Below are 21,638 nucleotides of genomic sequence, written 5' to 3'. Positions count from 1 at the left end.
GATGGTTTAATCTTAAACAAAATATAATCACACTATTGAATTTTTTTGTAAGAGTTATAGTCATGTTTTGTACTATGAATTACATTAATTATGATAAACATGTTATGTAAATATTTAAAAACATTTTATTTTTGTCAAAAGTAAATTAAGCAAAGAATGAAATTTTAAATGTTTATCAAAAATGATTAATCTATATTTAAATGTCTATAAGATCTATGAGTGTACTTATGGAGGAAGACAACATATTTTGTGTGTTTCGAAGTATATAGACTTATAGTTATTAAATTTGAACTCGAGATGAAAATACAAATTTGAATTTTTATTATGGACTTTTAATGTTAAAATTAAAAAACAAAAAGTTTTTAAATAAATAATATAATATTTCAATTGGAAGATCAACTTTGAACGTACCAATTTAAGTACAGCAGTCTGTTGCGATGGGGATACATGACATAAGTTATGAATACTCTCATAATTGCAAATTTAAAACATGGACGGAATATTTTCCTTCATTTCATATAATATTATTATATCATAATATCTAATTCAAGTTTCAACTAACAATAAAAATGAGTAAAAAACAATTCACAGATCTATTAATTAAAACAATTAGTTTGAGCAAAATATTTGAGTTAACAATTTAATTACTTCAAAAGGGTAAAATCTTTTAAGTTTACAGTAAAAAAAATATATCTATATACTAATAATATGAGTAATATTAATAATAATATAATTCATGTTGTACCTATGTCCTATATTTATGCACATTAACTAGCTAATTGTGTGTTCTTGACAAATGGCCGATAATTCCTTCAACCATTCTGCTAAAATAATAGCATTTATTGGTAAGTCTAAGGACTCAGTTTCGTTTTCTTTGTAATACCTAATTATTTTTTTTAATAATAAAAAAAAAAATCAATATTAGATGTTGATGAATTACAAAACTCATTGGTTTTAAAATGCATTAATGGTTATACCTGTAACCATTACTTGTTGATTCTAATATGGCTTCCTTGTTACCAGAATTTCTTCTAAACATAGCTCCAAATGCTACTGATATGCTACGTCGTTTGGTTTCCCCTAATAACAAATAAATTCAAAATTGTATTTCAATATATGGGTCTTATGTAAATGACAATTTATCAAAATTATTTAATACCTCTAGAAAATGGTTCAGGAATCTTTTCACTAACAGAACGATTGCATTGCGTGTTGCACAGTTTATTTTCTCGTTCAATTAGAAATGCTTCAGCTTCTATAACTTTTTCCATGCGACCGCTTAATTTAGTTTCTATAGTTTGTTTTAAAGAACGCAATATCTACAAGAGAAAAATTAGCAAAAGTCTTACATTTTTGGGTAATGAATTAATAAATTAATAAACTAATCCTATCTATATGGTATTAGATAACGATTAATTACTTGAAACAGAGAACGTATGCAAGGTTGGAAGATCATAGAATGATTTAGTAACAATGACTGAATTAAAGGTTTTTTATACATAGACAAACGAGTCATGACGGCAGTCAGACGTAGATTTATCCGAAAATCTTGTTCGGGCAAATTTTCAAGATTTGAAAATAGTGCTTCGAGAAATGGACCTAAAAATGAAAAATTTCAAAATGTATGTATAATAATAACTAATGACTGATAAATAACAATCAAATAAATCTTACCTAAACAAGGATATTGCGTAAATGGTTCTTTTGTTTTGAATGTTGTTTGTCTAATAAAGCATGTAGGTGAATCACTTCCACATGGTGAAGAAGTGTTTGATAACATTTCATCAGCATGTTTACTATTCTCATCATTTCCAAGCATTCTAGAAAATAAAAAAATATATCTTTTTCTAAACTTTAAAATTTCAAACAATACTTGTCAATGTCTTTCATGGCTTTGAAACTTTCATATCCACTTGAACTATCATCAGCTGATAATATGCTATTTTGATCATTCTCCATTTCAATTGTTTTAGTTTCAACTAAAAACCAAATAATATTGTTATATTAATAATTAATTAGTGATGGTGTTACATAGATTTGATGAATATTATTTTACATTAAGGTTCATAAAACATAAATTTTTAGAAGTGATACATATTAAACAAAAAAATATAGGTTGAGAAAACTTAACACATTGTATTATTTTAAAATGAAAACTTAAAGAAATGGATTTACTTATTACTCTTAATGCTAAATTAAATTAAATCTAATACGCTTGTCAAATAAGCATAATACAATTTATGAATTTGTATTAAAATAAAATAAATGTGTCAACATATGAATTTAATTTTTAATTTTTTGAATTATTAAAAACAATATTTAAGTACAACAAATCAATCTTTAAAAAGTAAATCAAACTTAGTTTCAAACAAAATATCAGTCGTAAATATTTAAAATAATCAGTTCCTACCTAGGTGTTGGGTAGTACATGTATTTTGTGTTTTCAACTCTTACAATAATAAAAAACAAATATTGGAAAAAATTTAATGTAAAATCAAACTTAAGAATAGCAGTCTCTAATATAAAACCTAATATGGAATCAACAATATTAAAAGTTCAGCTCAAGTATCTTATTATCACATGAATAACAATTTAAATTGTATGTTTTTTAAATTTTATTTGTGTATTTTTTATACATAATCAATTTATCAATGGGTTTTTAAATAATTATGTATTATAATTAATTAAATTTTTAATAAATAAAGTAATATTTGTATTTGAAGGGGTCGTATTACAAAAAAAATAAAAAATGGGAGATCGCGATCCAGAAAACCACTGTATAAAAACATATAAATCTAGACACTAATAATTATAACTAAAAAAATATTTGATTTACAACATCAATGCTTGTATGTTAAAAATGTTCATTAGTTAAAGAAAAAAATAAATTAAAATACTATTACCTATTGTGTGAGATGGATTTTCTCCATCATATAAATATGTCCAGTGTTTAGTTTCCATAGCACATTCAGCTATCTTAATTCGTGCATAATTCAAGTAACCTTGGTATTCAGAGTATAAAGTTTGAGAATTAACATTCCTATATCTAAAATTATAATCAAATTTAAAATAATAAATCAAATTGAATCAAATTTGTATAACTTACTTGAAGACATCCGGTATTAAGGATAAAAATATGTCAGCTGATTTACAATATGAATCTACTTGTTTAATACGTGAACGTTGGCTAAGCATTATATGTGTGCAAGGTACTAAATACTTGAATACTAGTTCCAACATAACATCCTCGCAGTTTAAGTCTAAAATTGTTTCCATCAAAGCAAGTGTGGCAATACAAACCTAAGAAATTTTTAATAATTTTTAGACGTAAAAAATATTAAAAAATATTTTGATAGAATGGATATATTTTATACAAACATTCAATGAGTTAAAAATATAAGCAAAAAATGTAATAGTACTTCAAAAATAAAAACATCAATATTTAGATAATACTAGGTCTTTAATATTGTTCAATATGCTAATAGAATACCTTGAAAGATTTGTTATTAATTCGATTGATGAGCAATTCAATTATTTTTATTTTTTCAAATCTTTCACAAAGAACAAATTTTACAAATGTTTGTAGAAGTCCTGGATGAGTTACACTACGAAGTAGTAAATCTAAATATACTGTTGCTGTAGCTACTTCTTCTTCTGCCACCTGAAAATAGTAAAATAAAAATTATTATAAAGTAAACAAATTAAATTTTGGTAATTTTTTTTATATTTTAGGACATCACATCTACACACATTTTGTATAAAGTCTGACATTATCAAATCATATACAACACATATTATTAGGTTTTACAATTATAAAACTTTGAAATAGATAAACATTTTATTGCATAAATAAGATAGTTCTATTTTTTAAGCATTAAATAATACATGCATAAGAGTCCTTTCATTATTTGTTATACAAAAAAACATTACAACATTTTTATAATTAATAATTGTTTTAGATTCTGACCGAAGTGATGAAATAATGCTTTAATTTAAAACTTCAGGGGTGGTTTCCGATAGAAAATTGAATATTTGGTGCATTATAGGGGTAAAAAATAAAAAGTTTTTAGAAGTTTTCTAAGAAATCGGGGAAAAAAGGTAATTTTTACTCAAAAACAGTTTTTGACAAAATCAATTTTTTACATAGTTGTAACTCAAATATGAATTACTGTAAACATTTGATATGTTCACCAAATATTTATATTAGCATTATCTAAATTAATTTTCAAAATATTCTGGCATTTAGAATGTTTTAAGTATTTCTTTTTAAAATGTCAAATGATTTTAAATATTTGTTATTATTTAAAAAGTATAAGTTGTAGATACTTGAAAATTATACCAGTTAATTGGATTGGAACTTTCTCTAGATAATGTAATTTTCAAAATATTTTGTTTAGTTTAAGGTTATTTATAGGAATTTGAAATATTCGTTTTTGTTGAGTTTTGTTTTTTTATAATTCAATAATTTTTTTGGCTAAATCAAAATATTTGAAAATTTAAAACAAAATTCCTCATGAATTAATCTTATACATTATATTTATTCAAAAATTATGAGAATACATAACACAATATTTTTTTTTTATTAGCGTTTGAAGTTCAATTATTGACAAAAACTTGTCAAATTTATGACGAATATTTTTTTGAAAACTGCTGGAAACTTCTTACTTTTGATCTCTATAATGCACCAACGATATTCAGCTTGCCATCGAAAACTAACCTTGAAGTTTGAAGCATTATTATGACAAGTTATGGTGTATACAGACACAAAAAAAGCAAAAAAAAAACCTTCATTGTAGAATCAATACATTCATCACTCAGAATCCAAAACCTTTAAGTAGGTCCAAAATAAGTAATGAATGTATTAATTTGAATTCAAAGATAAATTATTGTATGTGATTAAAAACAATTCTTAGCAGACAATCTAACATTTTATTTTATTTCTTCAATTGTTTATTAAAGTACTGAAAAATCTCCACTTATAACCCACAAAAGATCCAATTTACTATCAGACCTAATTTGAAGTTGATGATTAGAAAATTTTGTACAACAGAAAAAGCGTCAGTTAAAAAAATGAATAAAAAGCATATTATTGTACAATCAATACTTTCATAAGAGTTGCTAAGAATTTAAAATGATGACTTTTATGAATAAAATTTAAATGCATATCCTTACTGATATCATACTGATGATACATAGATACCTATACTAATATATCATTAATAGGTTAATATTAATTTAAGACTACATAACAAATGTAGAATTTATATCAAAATTTTATAATATATTAATATAGTTCTGAATCTTGAACTCTGGGACCACAGTGAAATAGAATATATCGAGTGTTTTAAAAAAAATTGCATGAAGGTATTTACTTATTTATATCAAATTTATTATTAATATTTAATATCAATATTCAATATACAAAATGTAAAATAAATCTTCAAGCTTTTTAAAACACTATGATATCAATGATACTTAGGTAGTTAGATACCTATAATATTGAGGTATTAAGTACAAAAACACATACTTCATATTTTTCTTATACAAGTTTATTAATTTATTTTTTTTAAAACAACTTGATAAGATAAAAATATGAAATGAGTGTCTACAGCAGTACTGTGAAGCATGTTTAAAAAAAACATATGAGATTAAAAAATAAAAGAAATAAAAATGGATATCAGACTACTTAAGATTATGCTATTTTTTTTTTTTGTATAATTCTACATTCCTAGTTTAGTTTTAAGAAATATATTTGATTTTTCAATAAATTAATCATTGTGTATTTATTTAATTTGTATTTAAATTTCTTTTTAATGTATAAAAAAATTAAGAGGACTTTTGATCTGAATAATACAATGTGTTCGTCTTACAAGTTCATAACATAGCCATATTATGTTTAGAAATTCTCATTTAGCTTCATTAGTTTTAATATTAGAATGTCTTTTGTCCTATTATCAAACTTTGTTTCTAAATTAAAATATCTAAATAACATTTTCAACAAACCACAGAATATATTGTAACCTTTTAATGAAATTTGATGATATGTAAATTTACATTTTTACATATTTATACGACAAAGATAACACATTATATGGGTAAGATGTCCTCTTAATAAATAATAAATAAAACGTTATATAGATTGTTGAATATTGTTTATATGTTAAATAATACATTTTAACCTTCAAAAATTAAACATTATCATGCATAACAATAAATTACTCAATATCCAAATACCAAAAATATACCAAAGCATGTAAAATCATCAGTAACCTTGCCTCACTGCAACATGCACAACTCAACAATGAAAACAAGTAATTTTACATTTTTCCTTAATATAAAATTAAGTTAAAAATTAAAAATAGTATAATTTGATTTAAGTTTTAGTTAACTAATAATCTTAGTTGTTAAAGCTGTTAAAGATATTAATAAATAAAATTAAAAATTCAATAGTCTAATCTTTAATTTTGTACATGCAAAGAGCCATAACCACATCAAATAAATTTTACCCGCGATAAATGTGTATTGATACCGCAGTTATTTTCAAAGTCCTAAACAGAATAAAACATAATTTGAACAAGTGTTTTAAGTCTTCAAAGCTAATTACAAAATGATTAATGATTGCTAATTGCTATAAATGTAAAGTGCATTAATTTGTTTTTGTTTATTTATTTATTAAGCAAAAAAAGGGGGAAGGAGTAATGTGTTAATATAAATGTAAGTTATGAATTATTATAATGAGAAATGTTAGTATATTATACTAATTATTCATTTGCATCTGCAATCATTTTTTATTGACTATAGATTTTTACGATTTTAATTATCAATTTAGTTATTTTATCCATGTAATCTTTTTAATGTTTTATATTCAGAATATTATAAATTATGCAATATATTCTTTACTATAATGTACATATTTTGATTCTAGTTTCTATGCTTAATATTTATGAATAAGCAGAAAGATTTATGATTAAAGATTTATTACTTTATGACCAATAGTCATAATATATATAATAATTAAAATACTAAAATATTAATTTAATAAGTATTTAGTTGAGTTTATTGTTCTTGTAACTAAAATAATGATTAACAACAAAAACTTAAGCTATCATTAACTTTGTTAGTATTAAACATTACCATATTAGTTAGTAGCTATTTAATTAAAATTAATACCACATATGATGTAGGTAAATATAATAATAATTAAGAAAAGCTTTTCAAAATGTTATTTTATTTAAAAAAAGAACTATAAAAGTTACGTTGGTATTCCTACAAATAATTATTTCTTGATCCACCAAATTTAAATAAAAAAGCTATAGAAAAATTTAGATATTTGTTTTATACCAAATTCCCAATACTTCTGATTTGTCTATAAAAAGCTATTATAATATTATACAATATATAGATAAGATTCAGAAAATTTAGATATTTAAAATTATCTTCTTTTAAAATCACAATAATATAAAATTCTATAGTTTATATAAAAGTAATTTTGTACAAAAAGTGTAATTTTAAGTGTACCTGCATTAGTGCCGGCCCGACAACTGGTAGTAAGAACCCATGATATAAGTAATCCAAAAGTTGATCATACACAGTTTTGTGACATATTTTAGCAACAGCATTACACAATTCTACTGAAGCTAAAAAATTACTTAGTTCTGGTACATCTTCTATATTTTTTGGGCTCAGTCTGTAGCAATCATTTTCAAAATCTAATTTTCGAGGCAACACTGAATATAGACCACTTAAACCAGTTGCCAATACAGGACTCACATTTGATTTCGATGTTATGATATTAGCTAGTGTATCATTTTGACGAGATAATGACACAAATATCAATAAGGCATCACGAGCTTCTTCGCCAATTGATCCATCACGGTGTATGAATGCCATCAATAATGACAATATAACACATCTAAATGTATATCACAATATTCAAATTAATTTGAAAAATAAGTACAACAAAGAATATTTACTTTGAATTTATAGAGTTCTCTTTTAAAACATTGCATAATATATTTGGTTGATGAGAAAGAACTACACAAAACTGTCTTAAAACTGTAACCAAGTGTTTTTCAATTTCTACAGACAAGCAATCACCATCATATGAGTTTAATATTAAAATTAAAGGATTTAATATAGAATCATCAGAAAGAAATTGATGTCCTCGAAGTTCTGATAGAAGAACTCCATAAACTTTTAGTTGTTCCAGTTTTAAACGGTTTTGGAATCTAAAAATACAAAAAAAAAAGTTATGAATTAAAAATAATTTATTTAGATTGATACATTAAGTAATTTTTAAAAGTATGAATTGTATAAAATAAAAATCATTTGTGTTTTGTAATCAGCTACAAAAAAGTTTTGATGAATAAAATATTTACGTTAAAAATATCTTGTCTTTCATAGATCCATAAGTCACTACATAAGTAAGATATATTAAATTAAATTGATAAATAAAATTATAGTCTGTTTATGTAATAATTTGATAAAAATAATAATAATAAAATTAAGTTTAAAATACCATGGATCAAGAGACAACTTTTTGGTTTTAAACATTTTCATTAACTCTTTCAAAAATTTACAAATGTAATGTATCAATAAAACACTAGTGATTAATACAATTAAAAACTAATACTATAAAAAACAATAAAATAATTTAATAAAATACAATTACTGGTCTGTTTTTAAACTCCATGAGTATATTTTTTCTAGTAATTGGTTATTCAAAAAGTATTCAAAACATCGCGACTGATTGGTAGATTTGGCTGATTGTATGTCAAGTAACAATAGCTTTATTAATTGATTTAAATGATTTATGACGGCTACAATATCATCATTCTTAATAACACCTTTTCCAGTCTAAAAAATAAGTTTTAATGTATCATTTTATAAACTATAAATACATAGATATTATTCAACACTGGTTTATATGTAAGAGTAAAATGTGGTTATTTTAAATTAAATACATTTTACTTATTTTTATATAAGTTTTTACAATAGGTAATTGAATTCATAATTAATATCAATACACTAAACACTAGGTGAATTACATATTCTTGAGTTGATTTAGAATACCATAAAAAAAAAAAAAAAAAATAATACAGATTGTATGCTAATTTTTTTCTTAATTCACATAAAAGTATTGGATTATGTATTCAAAAATGCTAAAATCTATCGAACTAGAAAATGAATTTCAGTTATTCAATATAGATATGCATTTATAATACAACATGCCATATACCAGATTATATATAATCTTGTATCACTATATCATAAACTAATTAATGGAATGATTGAAAACAATCTAATTACTAATTACTAAAAAATAAAAGAAACTCACTTGATATCGATCAATTATTTCAAAGGTGTGTTGCCAATGTTTATTAAAACTATCAAAACATGCAGACAAATCAAGATCGTCAGTTTTTTCAATTCCTTTATTTCGCTTAAACCAACTCATATTATAAGCATCATATGTATTTAATACTTAAATATGTATGTAACATAATATACTAAATTAATAGGCATAAACAGAATTAACAATTAATAAATTAAAATACCAAAAAGTATGGTAAACACAAACCATTTTATTAAAACATAGAGTATACTTTAATCACATTAAAAATATCAAACAGCGGCAATTAAAAAAAACCATGTTTATTGTTTAGGAACATTTTATAAGGGATTAATTTACATTTTATTAACATGTACAGTATTTAGAATACTGACAAAAAGAAAGATTAGAATATTAGAGGTGCAAACAGATTCATTTTACACAATTTGTCAATTGTACCATTATCTGAAAAAGTGTTATGATAGTATAAATGTTATCAATTTATATTGACTTGAAACATGGTATGAGCAAGGTGGATACATTCACCTTGGGTATGAGTATATTTTGGTTATATGGTAAACAATAATAATGATAACAATAGTGACAAGACACGATAACGTAAAATTAACATTTAAAATTTTAAGCACACACATATTAATACTAATTACTAGTAACTATAAAGAATCAATTTGATGACAAATATATAAATTATTATTTAATGTTTAAAAATACTGAACTAAATCTTTATAATATGGAACAACTTCATTTTTATATAAGCTATGGTCTTCTCCATGTGTGATTTTTAAGATATCCATTCCTTCTTTCAAGTACTGTACAGCTGATTCAGAATTTTCAACAATGGTACATAATTTAAATAGTTTCATGTAGAGAATACCTAAAGACGGATGACAATCACCATAATAAACCCTGAAAACATAAATATAAAAACCAAAAATCACTTAAATTATTGTATTAAAAATGGTATAAACTAAGGTGGGTTCCTAATAGATTTTAACAAAAAAAGACTATATTATTAATAATGCAAGATAATCAATTGTAATCCATAATATTCTAGACAATCATTTGATTCATTTGAACATATCAGAAGTTATTTTTTGTTATACAATACTGAAGAAACATAATTTATTTTACAGTTGTTATAATTTTTAAGACCGACAAATTCTGTCAAGATTTTAAAATTGTGTAATTAATTATATTTTGAATATTTTTTTCTCTTAATTTTACAATATTTTATGAACAATTAAATGAATAATTGTCAATATAAATAAACTATGCATATAATATATTAAGCTTTAATATTAAATTAATGAAATAATGATGTACCTATATCCATCAATCAAAAGATTTCCATACTTCAAACTTTCTTTCCATTGCTCCATTTTTATAGCACTTTCAAAAGCCAAGTCTAATATTTTAACATGGTTAATGTTGTCTGGATGAAAAATACCATTTTGTTTCTCTAGACACATTTTACAAACATCAAGATCTAAAATAGTCAATGGAATTTCTTCACACTTGTTTTACACAAACAATTACGTAAAATGAATTAATAAATAACAATTATAAAAAGGATACAACCAATATCTTTCATTTTACTTAATTGAAATTCAGTGAAATCAGTTACATCGTAAAAGGTTTTAATTTTATCTTCACTGATTTTTTCCATGCACTTAGAACAACTAATTGAATCCAAAATCTAAAAATCAAGTGCAAATACAAAAAAAAAATATATATTTTTTTTTCAAACTAGATTAATCAAAATAAAACACACCTCTTTACGTTTGTTTTTCATAGGAACTGCAGCCTGGCAATCAGAATTGCCACAAATCATTGAGTTCACAAAATTTTGCTCATAATTTGTTATACAACGTTTACATTCGCATAAAAAGTAATAATTGTTTTGTAATTCACTTCTTCTTTCTGAAGTAGTTTGCATAAGTTCCAAATATGATATAAATACATGCTAAAATTGGGTTTAATATTTATAGTTGGTAATAACTTTAAGTATATTAGAATTAGTATTATTCGAGGTATTATTTGTTACCAATTCTGGATCAGTATGTTCGATATCCGTTATAGCACCAATTCTTAATGTAGTGCCATCAAATGTTGCAGTTGCGTTAGGTACACATGAATGATTTATTACTGAAGCCGCTAAATATATTCCAGTTCCGATAGTGTTCAAATTGTTATCCAATATATTGAATGCATTAATGCACATCTATAAACAGAAACAATTCTTTAATTATAATTTCAAATCATCAAACTTTGAAAATTCATACCAGTCTATCAATCTACATAATATACAAGTACACATAATAAACACAGAACATAAAAATAAAAAATTGTAAGCGTAATCAAATTGAATAAATAAAACATGAAATTATACCAAACTTACAATTTGATGAAGTATAAAAATAGTTAAGTTTTTACTTGGTAGTGGCCAGAAAAAATACATAAAATATACTTTTTACAGTTTTTTTTTTTTTTAATATTTGTCATATCAACAATTACTTAACACTTTAACTTGTACATTATGTTGTTTCCATTATTTACCGATTTTAAAAACATTTTTATTCTACTCACCCGACCGTAAATTCCAAGTAATTCAATAGGATTAGGAAGATTTGCTTCGCCCATGTATTCTTTCAATACTCCACATAATGAAGAGAAATGTTCTAATCGATGATCATCATTTTTTAAATTAGGATAATCTAAAATAATACATATTGATGAGTTATAAATTATAATCAATATTAAGTGAAAAATTTATATTACGTGACATAAGATCCTTGAATGTTCTATAACGAATAGATGTGTAGTAACCTTTTTCTGTACTACCTCCATTCTACATAATATATATTATAAAATAGATATTTTTTAATACTATTTGCAGTTTTTACTAATAACATAACATATTAACTATTTGTGAACATATATTACAACCTTAAGCTTGATTAGTATTTTTGACATAATCCGTGCAGCATCTGGTAGTATTTTAGGATAAATTTTTTTCAGTCTAGAACATTCTCGCTTATGTTCAGTCCAGGATAGCTTCTGGCATGTACGATTACAGTAAAGGATGTATTGACACCCTGAACATCTAGACAGAGTCTCCCTAAAGTTTAATCGCATAATGATGGAATTATTATAATTACATAAATATTTTAATACTTGTTATATATTATAAGAGCAGTGCCATAACTACCCTCCGTGATGCCCTTGGCGAATTTTATTTTAGCACTTATTTTTGTTTTATTTCATAGGTGTCTATATTTTTTATATAAATATAATAATATTACATTTTTACGTGTTAATCAAAATACTGTCATATTTTTTAAATAATCGAGTATCAAAACCAAGTTACAAAAAAAAAAACATTTTTATTTAACTCAAATGCGCCCCTACATTACTGCGCCCTTGGAAAGTGTCCATGCCGCCACCTCTAGTTACGGCACTGTATAAGAGTATTAATATTAGTAAATAGCATACTCAGTATGCGGTAGGGTATTCAGATTGGGTATTAAACGAGGTATTAAACAAGAATAGGAATACATGATTGTACTATTTTTTAGTAAAATATTAAGATGTCCAGTATTTAATAGAATCTGAATAATGAAAAAATACATAAATGTTATTTTTATATTCATATTATAAGTTGTTTGAAAATGTTAATAATTATCATAATCAATCATAAGCTTTTTATAGTGTAATGGTTTATTTGTGAACATAATTTGATTTACCTTAGGGGTAGTCAATATGGGAAAGGTAGTATTAAACTATTAAATATAATAAATATGTGTCGTGAATTTAAATTTTGAAGATCTCAACATCCTAGTATAAGATCCTATATAAGATAATGTACTTACTCGGAATAACAATAATCACATTTTTCATTTTTGTACGTAGACTTTAGTGCGTGAACGAACGGTTTATCGGTAAAAATCGTATCGCCTTTTCGAAAGAATTTTCTTTTTTTGTCCATAATCGGTCAATCGGCGTACAACAAGCCTTGAGTGTAACTAATAAACAAATAATAATAATTCTTCCTACTTGAATGTCAAGATCGTATAAAAACTGTGTTCGAAGTGTAGTGTACAATGTTATAACATACCGACCGTGTTGGGCAACTCGTCAATGTACTTTGTCGGTTCACGCCACTGTAGTCTGTGGTAATACCTATTACTAAAATAATAGAATATATTGCTATATTGCACAGTCGCACACCGGACGAGGCGACGATGTCCGACACTCCGATGTCCCCGTACGAAAATAAATATGGATCTATATTATATATAATTATATATACGAGAAGAGTGATGATGATAATAATAATCTAATGTTCAAATCGGCGTACCGCGGTTTCCTAAAATGACGGAACTCAAAAGGCCGATAATACATTTAGAGCGATGTATTTAAGATAGGTACCTAAGTAAATAACATTATTTATTTCCATAACCTATAACGAGTCCCGCCCTTTTTTTCTAACGCAATTTGCATCGATTCAAGAGCATCCGTCGAGTGATCTCATTATTTCTTTCGCAATAATATTATATTTCCTGTTACTACTATTACTACTCTAGATTCCTGTTAAGTGCATCATAAAATATAATACAGTGTTGCGTATAATGTCCGCGGTTTGCGTCAACAATTGCAAGCTTTTGAAAAGTATCTGTTCAAACGTTTTTGGTGCTATTAAAAGGAGAAAAATGAGTTTAAATAATAACGACGTTGGTTCGAATTCCTACGACGTAAGAAAAACAAATTTTTTTATTTCTTATTAACATTATATATATATATATATACGTCACGGGTGTGGGTAGCACACTTGATACTAGCACGTGATATTTTAGTCGCAAATAGTATATATTTATATGTTTTGTATTTGTCACATTACCACCGTGAACACGACAACACACACACGCATATATATATTAAATCATTAATATGATTGTTCAATTGATAAGTATGACACCTGTTGGAGACGCTCTTTTATAACTACAGAATATTTAAATAATCACCACGTCCTTGTGTAGTGTGTACAATATATTAATGTATTTTTTATTTTTTTAACTTAATTGTTAGTTTAGAATGGGGATATGTCTGTTTATTTTGAAAGTGGTGATAGAATTATAATATTATTGTGTTTCAACATTAAATCCTCGCAACTCGTTAAAATAAAAACAAAATATCACAATCATTTAAAACTTTTACCTATTTGCTTAAATTTCCAAGTTTCTTGATTTAATGTCCTTAGCAATTTCTTAAGGTACCAAAACCACTTGTATCTCCTATGCATAATTTTGATAATTTTCATTAAATTGAATTGCTGCACATCAATTAATGTTGTGTTGGATACATTTTGTATGGCTTTTAAAATTTGTTAAAACTATAATTGTTCAGTTTTTATTTAAATCAGTACAATATTTGTTTTCAAGTATAATTTATTAACCAGTACCTAGATTAAAAAATTCAATAAAGTATCATTTAATTATTAATAGTTAAATGTTAGCAATTTCAGCATAATTTTTAACTCTGTTATTTTATAAAAATTAGTAGTTTTTACAATATGTTGTTAATTTTCTTCCATTTTAATATTTTATATGAAAGCATATTTTAATATTTTTTTGTTGAAATTAGTTACCTGTTATTTTAGTATGACAAATATATAAAAAAGTCAAATTGATACTATGTATCAAATTAAGATAGACTTAAATAACACATTATTACTTAGATTTTATTTTTTTAATGTGTCTACTTACCAAGTTATTAATACATTAAGTAAATTTAATCATAATGCCTAGTAATATTAAATAACATTAAATAACACAAGTAGGTAGAGGAAATATCTATTGATATTACTGAACAGGGAATATATAGGTATACAAATAATATTTAAGTTTATCTAAAGTTCAGCTTTGAATAAAAATGTAATTTTTTATTGTATTGCTAGTACAATTTTAGCCCATGTTAGGAGATAATATTATATTTAGTTTTATTTTTAAGGTTGGGTTACTAATTACTAATATAGGTACAATAGGACATTAGTTATTGATCTGAGGGATATTCATTAAAAGAACTATGGTTTTATAAATTGGAGATTTTAAAATTTTACCAGAATTGTATACATATATAACAGCTATATTGTTGTAGCACTTGTAGCAAAGGGAAAATAGTAAATGTATAATTTAAATTATAGTAGAAACCGTTTATAATGACATTCAAGGGACCAAGGAAAATAGGTTATAATAACTGTTTGTCATTATAACCAATAATAGGAGTCTATAGTCTGTCTCACAAAAGAAAGATACAGTTTTGCACATGTAGACTGTGGACCACGGACCACCTGTGTCATGGCGCACCACCAGATTGGGAAAAAATAACTTACTACCAAGCTGTCTCGAGCTTTCCCAATCTAGTGGTGCACCATGACACAGGTGGTCTGTGGTCCACAGTCTACATGTGCAAAACGGTATCTTTTTTTGTGAGACAATATGTAACTCCATATAGAAGTTTTACAGGGACTTTTAATCTAAGGTCTATACACTCAATATGTCATTACAACTAGTTTCTACTATAATTAAATTTAAGCTATCATAGTAAGTTAAGTAATTGTCTAGTAAAAATCAATTCTTATAACTATATTAATATAATACAGGTAACCATTAAATTTGGCTTATCAAATTTATTGAGTATCAAACTATGTTTATTGTAATAAATAATTATGATATTATTTAAATTCAAAATTCTTATAGGATGCAGTCAAAATGTTGAACTCTTTGCAAAGCTTTACTTCTAAGTTAACTCGTCATCCAGGGAATTTAAAATTAGGACAGGTGAACACATTTTTAAATAGGTAATTAGTTAAAACTATTAAAAATGTTTAAGTACAAATTAGTAGATTTAACTTGGTGTTGGTAGCTAATATAAATTGTTCTGAAGGCTATAAATGAAAATAGATGCGGTGTGAGTCATGAAGATTTGGACAAGCTTTCTGTTATTCATGTGGCTGGGACAAAAGGAAAAGGATCCACATGTGTATTTTGTGAACAATTGTTGTTGTATAAAGGTTATCGTATTGGCTTATTTACTTCTCCACATTTAATCTCTGTCAAGGAAAGATTTCGAATTAATGGAAAAGTCATTTCTGATGATAAGTTTGTGTTTTATTTTTGGAGTGTTTACAATACACTATTATCAAAGAGAGTAAGTTTTTTTTTTATTTTAAATCTTTTTTTGTCTAAAAAACTAAACTACTTAAGTATTAACTGTTAATAAATTAAATTATTTGAATTATAAATAAATAAAAAAACAAATAAATTATATCACTAACTTATTTTGAATATATTATTTTATGGATTAAATTTTCTTATTATTTTAGAATGATGGAGAAGAATTACCAGCTTATTTCATGTTTTTGACTGTTATGGCATATAAAATGTTTATTAATGAAAAAGTGGATGTTGCAATCATAGAAACTGGAATTGGTGGTGAATACGATAGTACAAATATATTAAGGTGTGTATTACGAGTTAATTATTACTTAAATATTTATTATTTATTTATTGTTATTTTTTTGAGAAATAATTCATGAATAATTATAGAAAAACATCTGTCGTTGGAATTTCATCATTAGGATTTGATCACACAACTGTACTTGGAAATACTTTACAAGAAATTGCTTGGCAAAAAAGTGGAATTATGAAGCCAAATTCTGTTACAATTGTCGCTAATAATCAACCTAAAGAAACACATCAAATCTTAATTGAGCGTAGTATTGAAAAGCAAGTAAGTAGATTATTTCCATTATATCTGTATTTTAACAAATAATTTATAATTATTTTATTTATTTAAATTAACAGACGTCATATTATGAACTTAACTACTAATAAAAATTTGATATTTACTTGTTATTATTTTAGACAACATTATTGGAAGCTCCGCCATTCAACAAGTACAATTGGTATGAAAATACTTCAGAATTAGGAGTTTTAAGTACACCACAAGAGATAAATGCTTCACTTGCTATTCAACTGGCTAATGCATGGATTAATCGTAACAATAAACACGGTTAGTATTATAACTATTATGTTTCTACAATAGTAGTTAAATTTGTTTCATGTAGTAAGTAGGTGATAATAAAGTGTATAAAAAAAAATATATTTCTTCTAAAAAAATTTAAATAATTTTTAATTATTTGGAATAGATTGTGAAGATTGAAACAATTTAATACTAAGTAACTATTAATATAAAGTATTTAGTAACTAATTTAGTAACTAATAGAAGGGAGTATTTTTAAATTTGACAGATTGTAAATCTTTATGTTACATAGGCAATTATTTTATTTATGTGATTAAAATAAGATATGTTAAAAACTATTTGGAATTTGTTCTAGACTGGTTAAAGGAATGCAAAATTGGATTAAGTGGTATGAAACAAGCTCCAATCTGGGAAATTAATAAACAAGATAAACAAGCATTAAGGGATGTTAAGTGGCTTGGTCGCAATCAAGTTTTAAATATAACACCCAATTTATCATTTTTTTTGGATGGAGCCCATACAATTGAGAGTATTCAGTTATGTAGTAAATGGTATCAAAATGTTTGTCCAAAATCGCAACTGTAAGTTAAAATAACAAAAAATTGTTTTTACTAAGTCAACAATTGGTTAATTAAGTATATTGGTTGTATTTAAATAAATTTAAACTTTAAGCCTACCAAATTGTTTGGATTGTATCAACTAATATTATGAAAAAATATATTTTATACATATTAATGTTTAATTTTATTTTTATTTTCAGGAATATAAAAAATATTTTAATATTTAATGTCACAGCATTAAGAGATTACTCTACATTTTTAAAAACACTATTATCTGAAAACAAAATTGATGTAGTTTTGTTATGTCCAATAGTCACATCAATTAATAAACATCGTCCAGGTATCTATTTTAATTATACTATTTATAATGGTTTGGCATAGGAGTCAACTAATAACATTAGCTAATTATGATGGCTTTGGAATAAATTAAAAATAACTGTTAAATAAAATACTATAAATTTTTTTTCCTAATCATTATTTAGAGTTTTTTACCCAAAACAGTATTAGTTATATTTTTGTTTTTAATAGTCTAGTTAATAACTTGGATTGGTAAATGTGTTTGTACCAGATTGACCTAATTTTTGTTAGGTCGCCTCTAATACTCTAATACTAGGTTACGTATATAAACATTAAATATTCTATGAATCAATTTTTATGTAAATTGTCACTATAGTCTCATTTAAAATGTGTAGTCCTTAATCACAAAATACATACCTACATTAAAAATTCACAAAGATGTATTAAACTCTAGATAATTCAATAACTTACATTTATTATTGTTATTATTATTTATTTCAGATACTGTTGATATGAATTTCAATTACGAAGAACAATTAGTTAAATGTTATAATATGAAAAATTCTATAGATATTTGTGATGTAGAAGTGTTTAATTCAATACAAGAAACTGTAGAGCATGTTAAAAATTGCAGCTCTTCTGAAAAAAATATAAACTTTCAAGTTTTAGTAACTGGTTCATTAAAACTTGTTGGAGGAGTTTTAGAAGTTCTCCAATCTTGATACTTATATTATAAATAAATCAATTCTATAAAATATTAGTTATTATTAATGATCAAATGTAAAAATTTCCTAAGTATTACACAGTATGTTAAATTATATTTTAAACTACAAATTGTTACTTTTTGTGTATTTAGCATAGACTGTACTATTTAATTATTGATGTGATTATATAAATATGTAGTCCACAAAACACAGATATGTGTTCATCAATTGGAAAGTTAATAAGAAACAATTTTCCTTCAATATTTGTTTAAACAATGTATTTGTTAATCCTTTAAAAAGGGAGACCATAATACTTTCCAATTAATTAGCATACTGAATGTTTTATTTTAAAATTTTTAAGAGCTCTGTTATATTTTTTAAATATTTTATCTATCTACTATTTAATATCTTGGGAAATTTTTATAGTTAATAATTTTTTATATTATCTTGAATTATAATAAAATAATAAAATGCTCAAATATATTTTAAGTTTTTGTTACCATTTAAAAATAGTTTTAACTACAATTATTGTAATTAAAAGAAAAAATTTCATTCTTAATCAAATTTGTTTTTTAATTTAATTTAAAATATATGTGTTATGAACTTAAATAATAACTTATGACTGATATACACCAACATAATATGTTAAATGTAAATAACATAATCAAAACGTGCTTACATAAAATATCAATCATAAATGATTTGCTTCATTGTTAGCCAAAAGCCCAAAACATATGTATTAAATTTTAGATTCTAATTGAAGTGATGGTAATTGGTAATACAATGTTTGAACGAATGTAATTTTACAACTTTATAAGTAAAATATTATAAAATTAAACACTTGGAAAAGAGTACTCAAAAAGTATCAAGTGGCACTTTTATCTATTGTTTGAAAATTTGTATTAACAAAAACCCGTATTGTTTTAATAAAAATGTACTTACTAATTTGTGTTGTCTGTTAAATCCAACTATAACAATACTGATAAGTGTATATTATAATTAGTCTAATTGTGTGCTTGCGCGGTTCCTTATCACTATTCACACTGAACTTAGTATCATTTTGTAGCTAAAACTAATTTAATAAAATTTGTTGATACTGACAGTGGTCAGTGGTCACTTTTGTGATTAATGTTGCTGAAAATACTTGTATTCTTGCCATTGATTTCAGCTGAACATTTTATTTTAAGTAAACAATCATTTGACAATCAATATACACTTCACCACATAATATTAAACAATATGTTTACCGTTTTACCAAAAATAGAAATTTTACAAGATACATACATCCTGAGTTACCTAATTTCACTTCAAATATAATAACTCAAAATTCTTTATATAGAATTGAGGTACAGTAGAACCTCGATAAGTTGAAAAAAATTCTGTTCCCTTGCGAAAACCTCGATTACTCGAAAATAAACTATAGATAACTCGATTATATTGTGCTCCGAATATAGACAGATATTTTCTTGATAATGATGATTTTTTTAATTTTTTCGCGTTTATTATTTTTCATTTGTATTGGTATTGCCAGTTGTGATCGATTGGTTGTGCGTGTGGGGTAATTTTATCTAATCGCGTTTATTGTGTTTTAAAAACTCTTTAAGTCAAATTTTTTTTCTAAAACCTTAGTAAGTCGAAAAAAATTGCATTTCCCTTGAATTTCAACTTATCGAGGTTCCACTGTACATATATCGTAGAGCAATTAATTCTTTACTCCATATAAAGTATTACACTGATTCCTGGTCATATTTGTTGAGTTAAAATGTTACAAATTACAACTACATTATACCTAGTTTGTATGAATATTAAATAAATCAATAAAATATAAATTAAAGGTAATTATATTCCAACAAACGTTTAATTAGAAAAATAAGTTATTATTCAAACAAATAGGTGGTTGTAGTCAAACTAAACAGAAATAAAAAAAGGAAATTGTACGGTTAAATAGTTTTATACATACAAAGTTTACAATTAATGCAAAGATACATTAATATGTTTTTTTAACAACTATCTTCTTTAGGTTCTTCGAGTTTGTTCTCCTGTTTGTGTAGTTGATGTGTTTTTTTACTACCCACACAACTGGCACATTCATCATTGTCGCTGTCATTGCTTTCGTCAGTATCGGGCTCTCCAAATTTTTTTGGTTTTTTATAAATACAACAACATTTGCTCTTTTTCTTGTTAAAGTGCTCATTGTCAACAGTGTGTGCATCCCAACTAACCTGTTTGTGACTCTTTTTGGGTTTCTTTAATTTTAAATGTACTACTTGACCATCATTTACTTGTGGGCGTAACACCAATGTTGTACTACTATGGAACGGTGTATTAGTCTCTTCCATTTAATTTAGTTAATCAAGTTTTAACAAACTATGTAGTTAGTCGATTAATTTTATAAGTGACAACAACCAGCGACTGACATTAAACGAACATTACTACTTAATGAAATACAACGAAGCTTTTAAAATTAAAAATTAAAACGTTTGCATGTTTGCATAATAATAAAAAATAATAAATAAGACTGAAGGTTCAGACTGTTCAGAGATTAAATTATAATATATTATCTATTATTAAATAAATTATCTAATTGTTGTTTTATGTAAACAAAAATGGGACGTTATAAAAACCACGTTATCACTACTCGCTTAATAGACTTGATATTTTGGTTGTGGAAATACGGACAATAAT

General features: G+C 24.7%; 4 protein-coding genes across 10 annotated transcripts; 1 reads left to right on the top strand and 3 right to left on the bottom strand.

Moving 5' to 3' along the window:
* Window positions 1–358: 358 nt before the first annotated feature.
* LOC114123975 (FHIP family protein GJ17503) lies at window positions 359–9,478 on the bottom strand. 2 transcript variants are annotated; one of them, XM_027987124.2, is made up of 14 exons: window positions 9,338–9,478; window positions 8,672–8,856; window positions 7,974–8,228; window positions 7,519–7,912; window positions 6,507–6,548; window positions 3,491–3,661; window positions 3,107–3,300; window positions 2,904–3,046; window positions 1,874–1,979; window positions 1,675–1,820; window positions 1,421–1,599; window positions 1,160–1,319; window positions 978–1,080; window positions 359–883 (listed from the first exon to the last, which is right to left on the bottom strand). In XM_027987124.2, exons 1-14 carry the CDS (start codon window positions 9,455–9,457, stop codon window positions 772–774), a joined length of 2,310 nt encoding a protein of 769 aa, XP_027842925.1. In that variant the 5' UTR covers window positions 9,458–9,478; the 3' UTR covers window positions 359–771. The 2 variants fall into 2 exon arrangements, with proteins under 2 accessions (XP_027842925.1, XP_027842927.1); XM_027987126.2 differs by lacking the exon at window positions 6,507–6,548.
* Window positions 5,840–19,898, top strand: LOC114123976 (folylpolyglutamate synthase, mitochondrial). 5 transcript variants are annotated; one of them, XM_050203537.1, is made up of 9 exons: window positions 5,840–6,311; window positions 16,108–16,188; window positions 16,295–16,558; window positions 16,734–16,870; window positions 16,957–17,140; window positions 17,275–17,422; window positions 17,748–17,973; window positions 18,153–18,292; window positions 18,751–19,898. In XM_050203537.1, the coding sequence occupies exons 2-9, from the start codon at window positions 16,120–16,122 to the stop codon at window positions 18,969–18,971; spliced, it is 1,389 nt and encodes a 462-aa protein (XP_050059494.1). In that variant the 5' UTR covers window positions 5,840–6,311; window positions 16,108–16,119; the 3' UTR covers window positions 18,972–19,898. The 5 variants fall into 5 exon arrangements, with proteins under 5 accessions (XP_050059494.1, XP_027842930.2, XP_027842929.2 ...); XM_027987129.2 differs by having other exon boundaries at window positions 5,841–6,311; window positions 16,108–16,208; window positions 16,312–16,558; XM_027987128.2 differs by lacking the exon at window positions 5,840–6,311 and adding an exon at window positions 13,960–14,103.
* Window positions 9,854–13,616, bottom strand: LOC114123977 (histone-lysine N-methyltransferase SMYD3). Of its 2 annotated transcripts, none has more exons than XM_027987130.2 (10): window positions 13,467–13,616; window positions 13,222–13,374; window positions 12,299–12,470; window positions 12,131–12,200; window positions 11,939–12,066; window positions 11,397–11,573; window positions 11,124–11,315; window positions 10,928–11,048; window positions 10,676–10,838; window positions 9,854–10,258 (listed from the first exon to the last, which is right to left on the bottom strand). In XM_027987130.2, exons 2-10 carry the CDS (start codon window positions 13,335–13,337, stop codon window positions 10,054–10,056), a joined length of 1,344 nt encoding a protein of 447 aa, XP_027842931.2. In that variant the 5' UTR covers window positions 13,338–13,374; window positions 13,467–13,616; the 3' UTR covers window positions 9,854–10,053. The 2 variants fall into 2 exon arrangements, with proteins under 2 accessions (XP_027842931.2, XP_027842932.2); XM_027987131.2 differs by having other exon boundaries at window positions 13,471–13,615.
* An 878-nt stretch (window positions 19,899–20,776) lies between the features above and the next one.
* Window positions 20,777–21,467, bottom strand: LOC114123938 (E3 ubiquitin-protein ligase PPP1R11-like). The gene has a single exon (XM_027987078.2). The coding sequence runs from the start codon at window positions 21,290–21,292 to the stop codon at window positions 20,954–20,956; it is 339 nt and encodes a 112-aa protein (XP_027842879.2). The 5' UTR covers window positions 21,293–21,467; the 3' UTR covers window positions 20,777–20,953.
* Window positions 21,468–21,638: the final 171 nt, after the last annotated feature.

The sequence above is a fragment of the Aphis gossypii genome, chromosome 1 (genome assembly GCF_020184175.1).
Source record: "Aphis gossypii isolate Hap1 chromosome 1, ASM2018417v2, whole genome shotgun sequence".
Classification (NCBI taxonomy): domain Eukaryota; kingdom Metazoa; phylum Arthropoda; class Insecta; order Hemiptera; family Aphididae; genus Aphis; species Aphis gossypii.
This window is presented reverse-complemented; position numbering and strand designations above follow the sequence as displayed.

What these genes read in the sequence shown, in the direction of transcription:
- LOC114123976 (XM_027987127.2), top strand. Translation starts at nt 13,981, where the DNA reads ATGTCCGCGGTTTGCGTCAACAATTGCAAGCTTTTGAAAAGTATCTGT. An exon ending in ATACACTATTATCAAAGAGA is followed by an intron (nt 16,559 to 16,733) that starts GTAAGTTTTTTT and finishes TTATTATTTTAG; the next exon opens with AATGATGGAGAAGAATTACC. An exon ending in AGCGTAGTATTGAAAAGCAA is followed by an intron (nt 17,141 to 17,274) that starts GTAAGTAGATTA and finishes TTATTATTTTAG; the next exon opens with ACAACATTATTGGAAGCTCC.
- LOC114123977 (XM_027987130.2), bottom strand. Translation starts at nt 13,337, where the DNA reads ATGGACAAAAAAAGAAAATTCTTTCGAAAAGGCGATACGATTTTTACC. An exon ending in TGAAAAACAAACGTAAAGAG is followed by an intron (nt 11,049 to 11,123) that starts GTGTGTTTTATT and finishes CTTGATTTTTAG; the next exon opens with ATTTTGGATTCAATTAGTTG. An exon ending in TAAAATGAAAGATATTGGTT is followed by an intron (nt 10,839 to 10,927) that starts GTATCCTTTTTA and finishes TGACTATTTTAG; the next exon opens with ATCTTGATGTTTGTAAAATG.
- LOC114123975 (XM_027987124.2), bottom strand. Translation starts at nt 9,457, where the DNA reads ATGAGTTGGTTTAAGCGAAATAAAGGAATTGAAAAAACTGACGATCTT. An exon ending in TCGGGCCGGCACTAATGCAG is followed by an intron (nt 6,549 to 7,518) that starts GTACACTTAAAA and finishes TATTCTGTTTAG; the next exon opens with GACTTTGAAAATAACTGCGG. An exon ending in TCCTGAACCATTTTCTAGAG is followed by an intron (nt 1,081 to 1,159) that starts GTATTAAATAAT and finishes ATTTGTTATTAG; the next exon opens with GGGAAACCAAACGACGTAGC.
- LOC114123938 (XM_027987078.2), bottom strand. Translation starts at nt 21,292, where the DNA reads ATGGAAGAGACTAATACACCGTTCCATAGTAGTACAACATTGGTGTTA.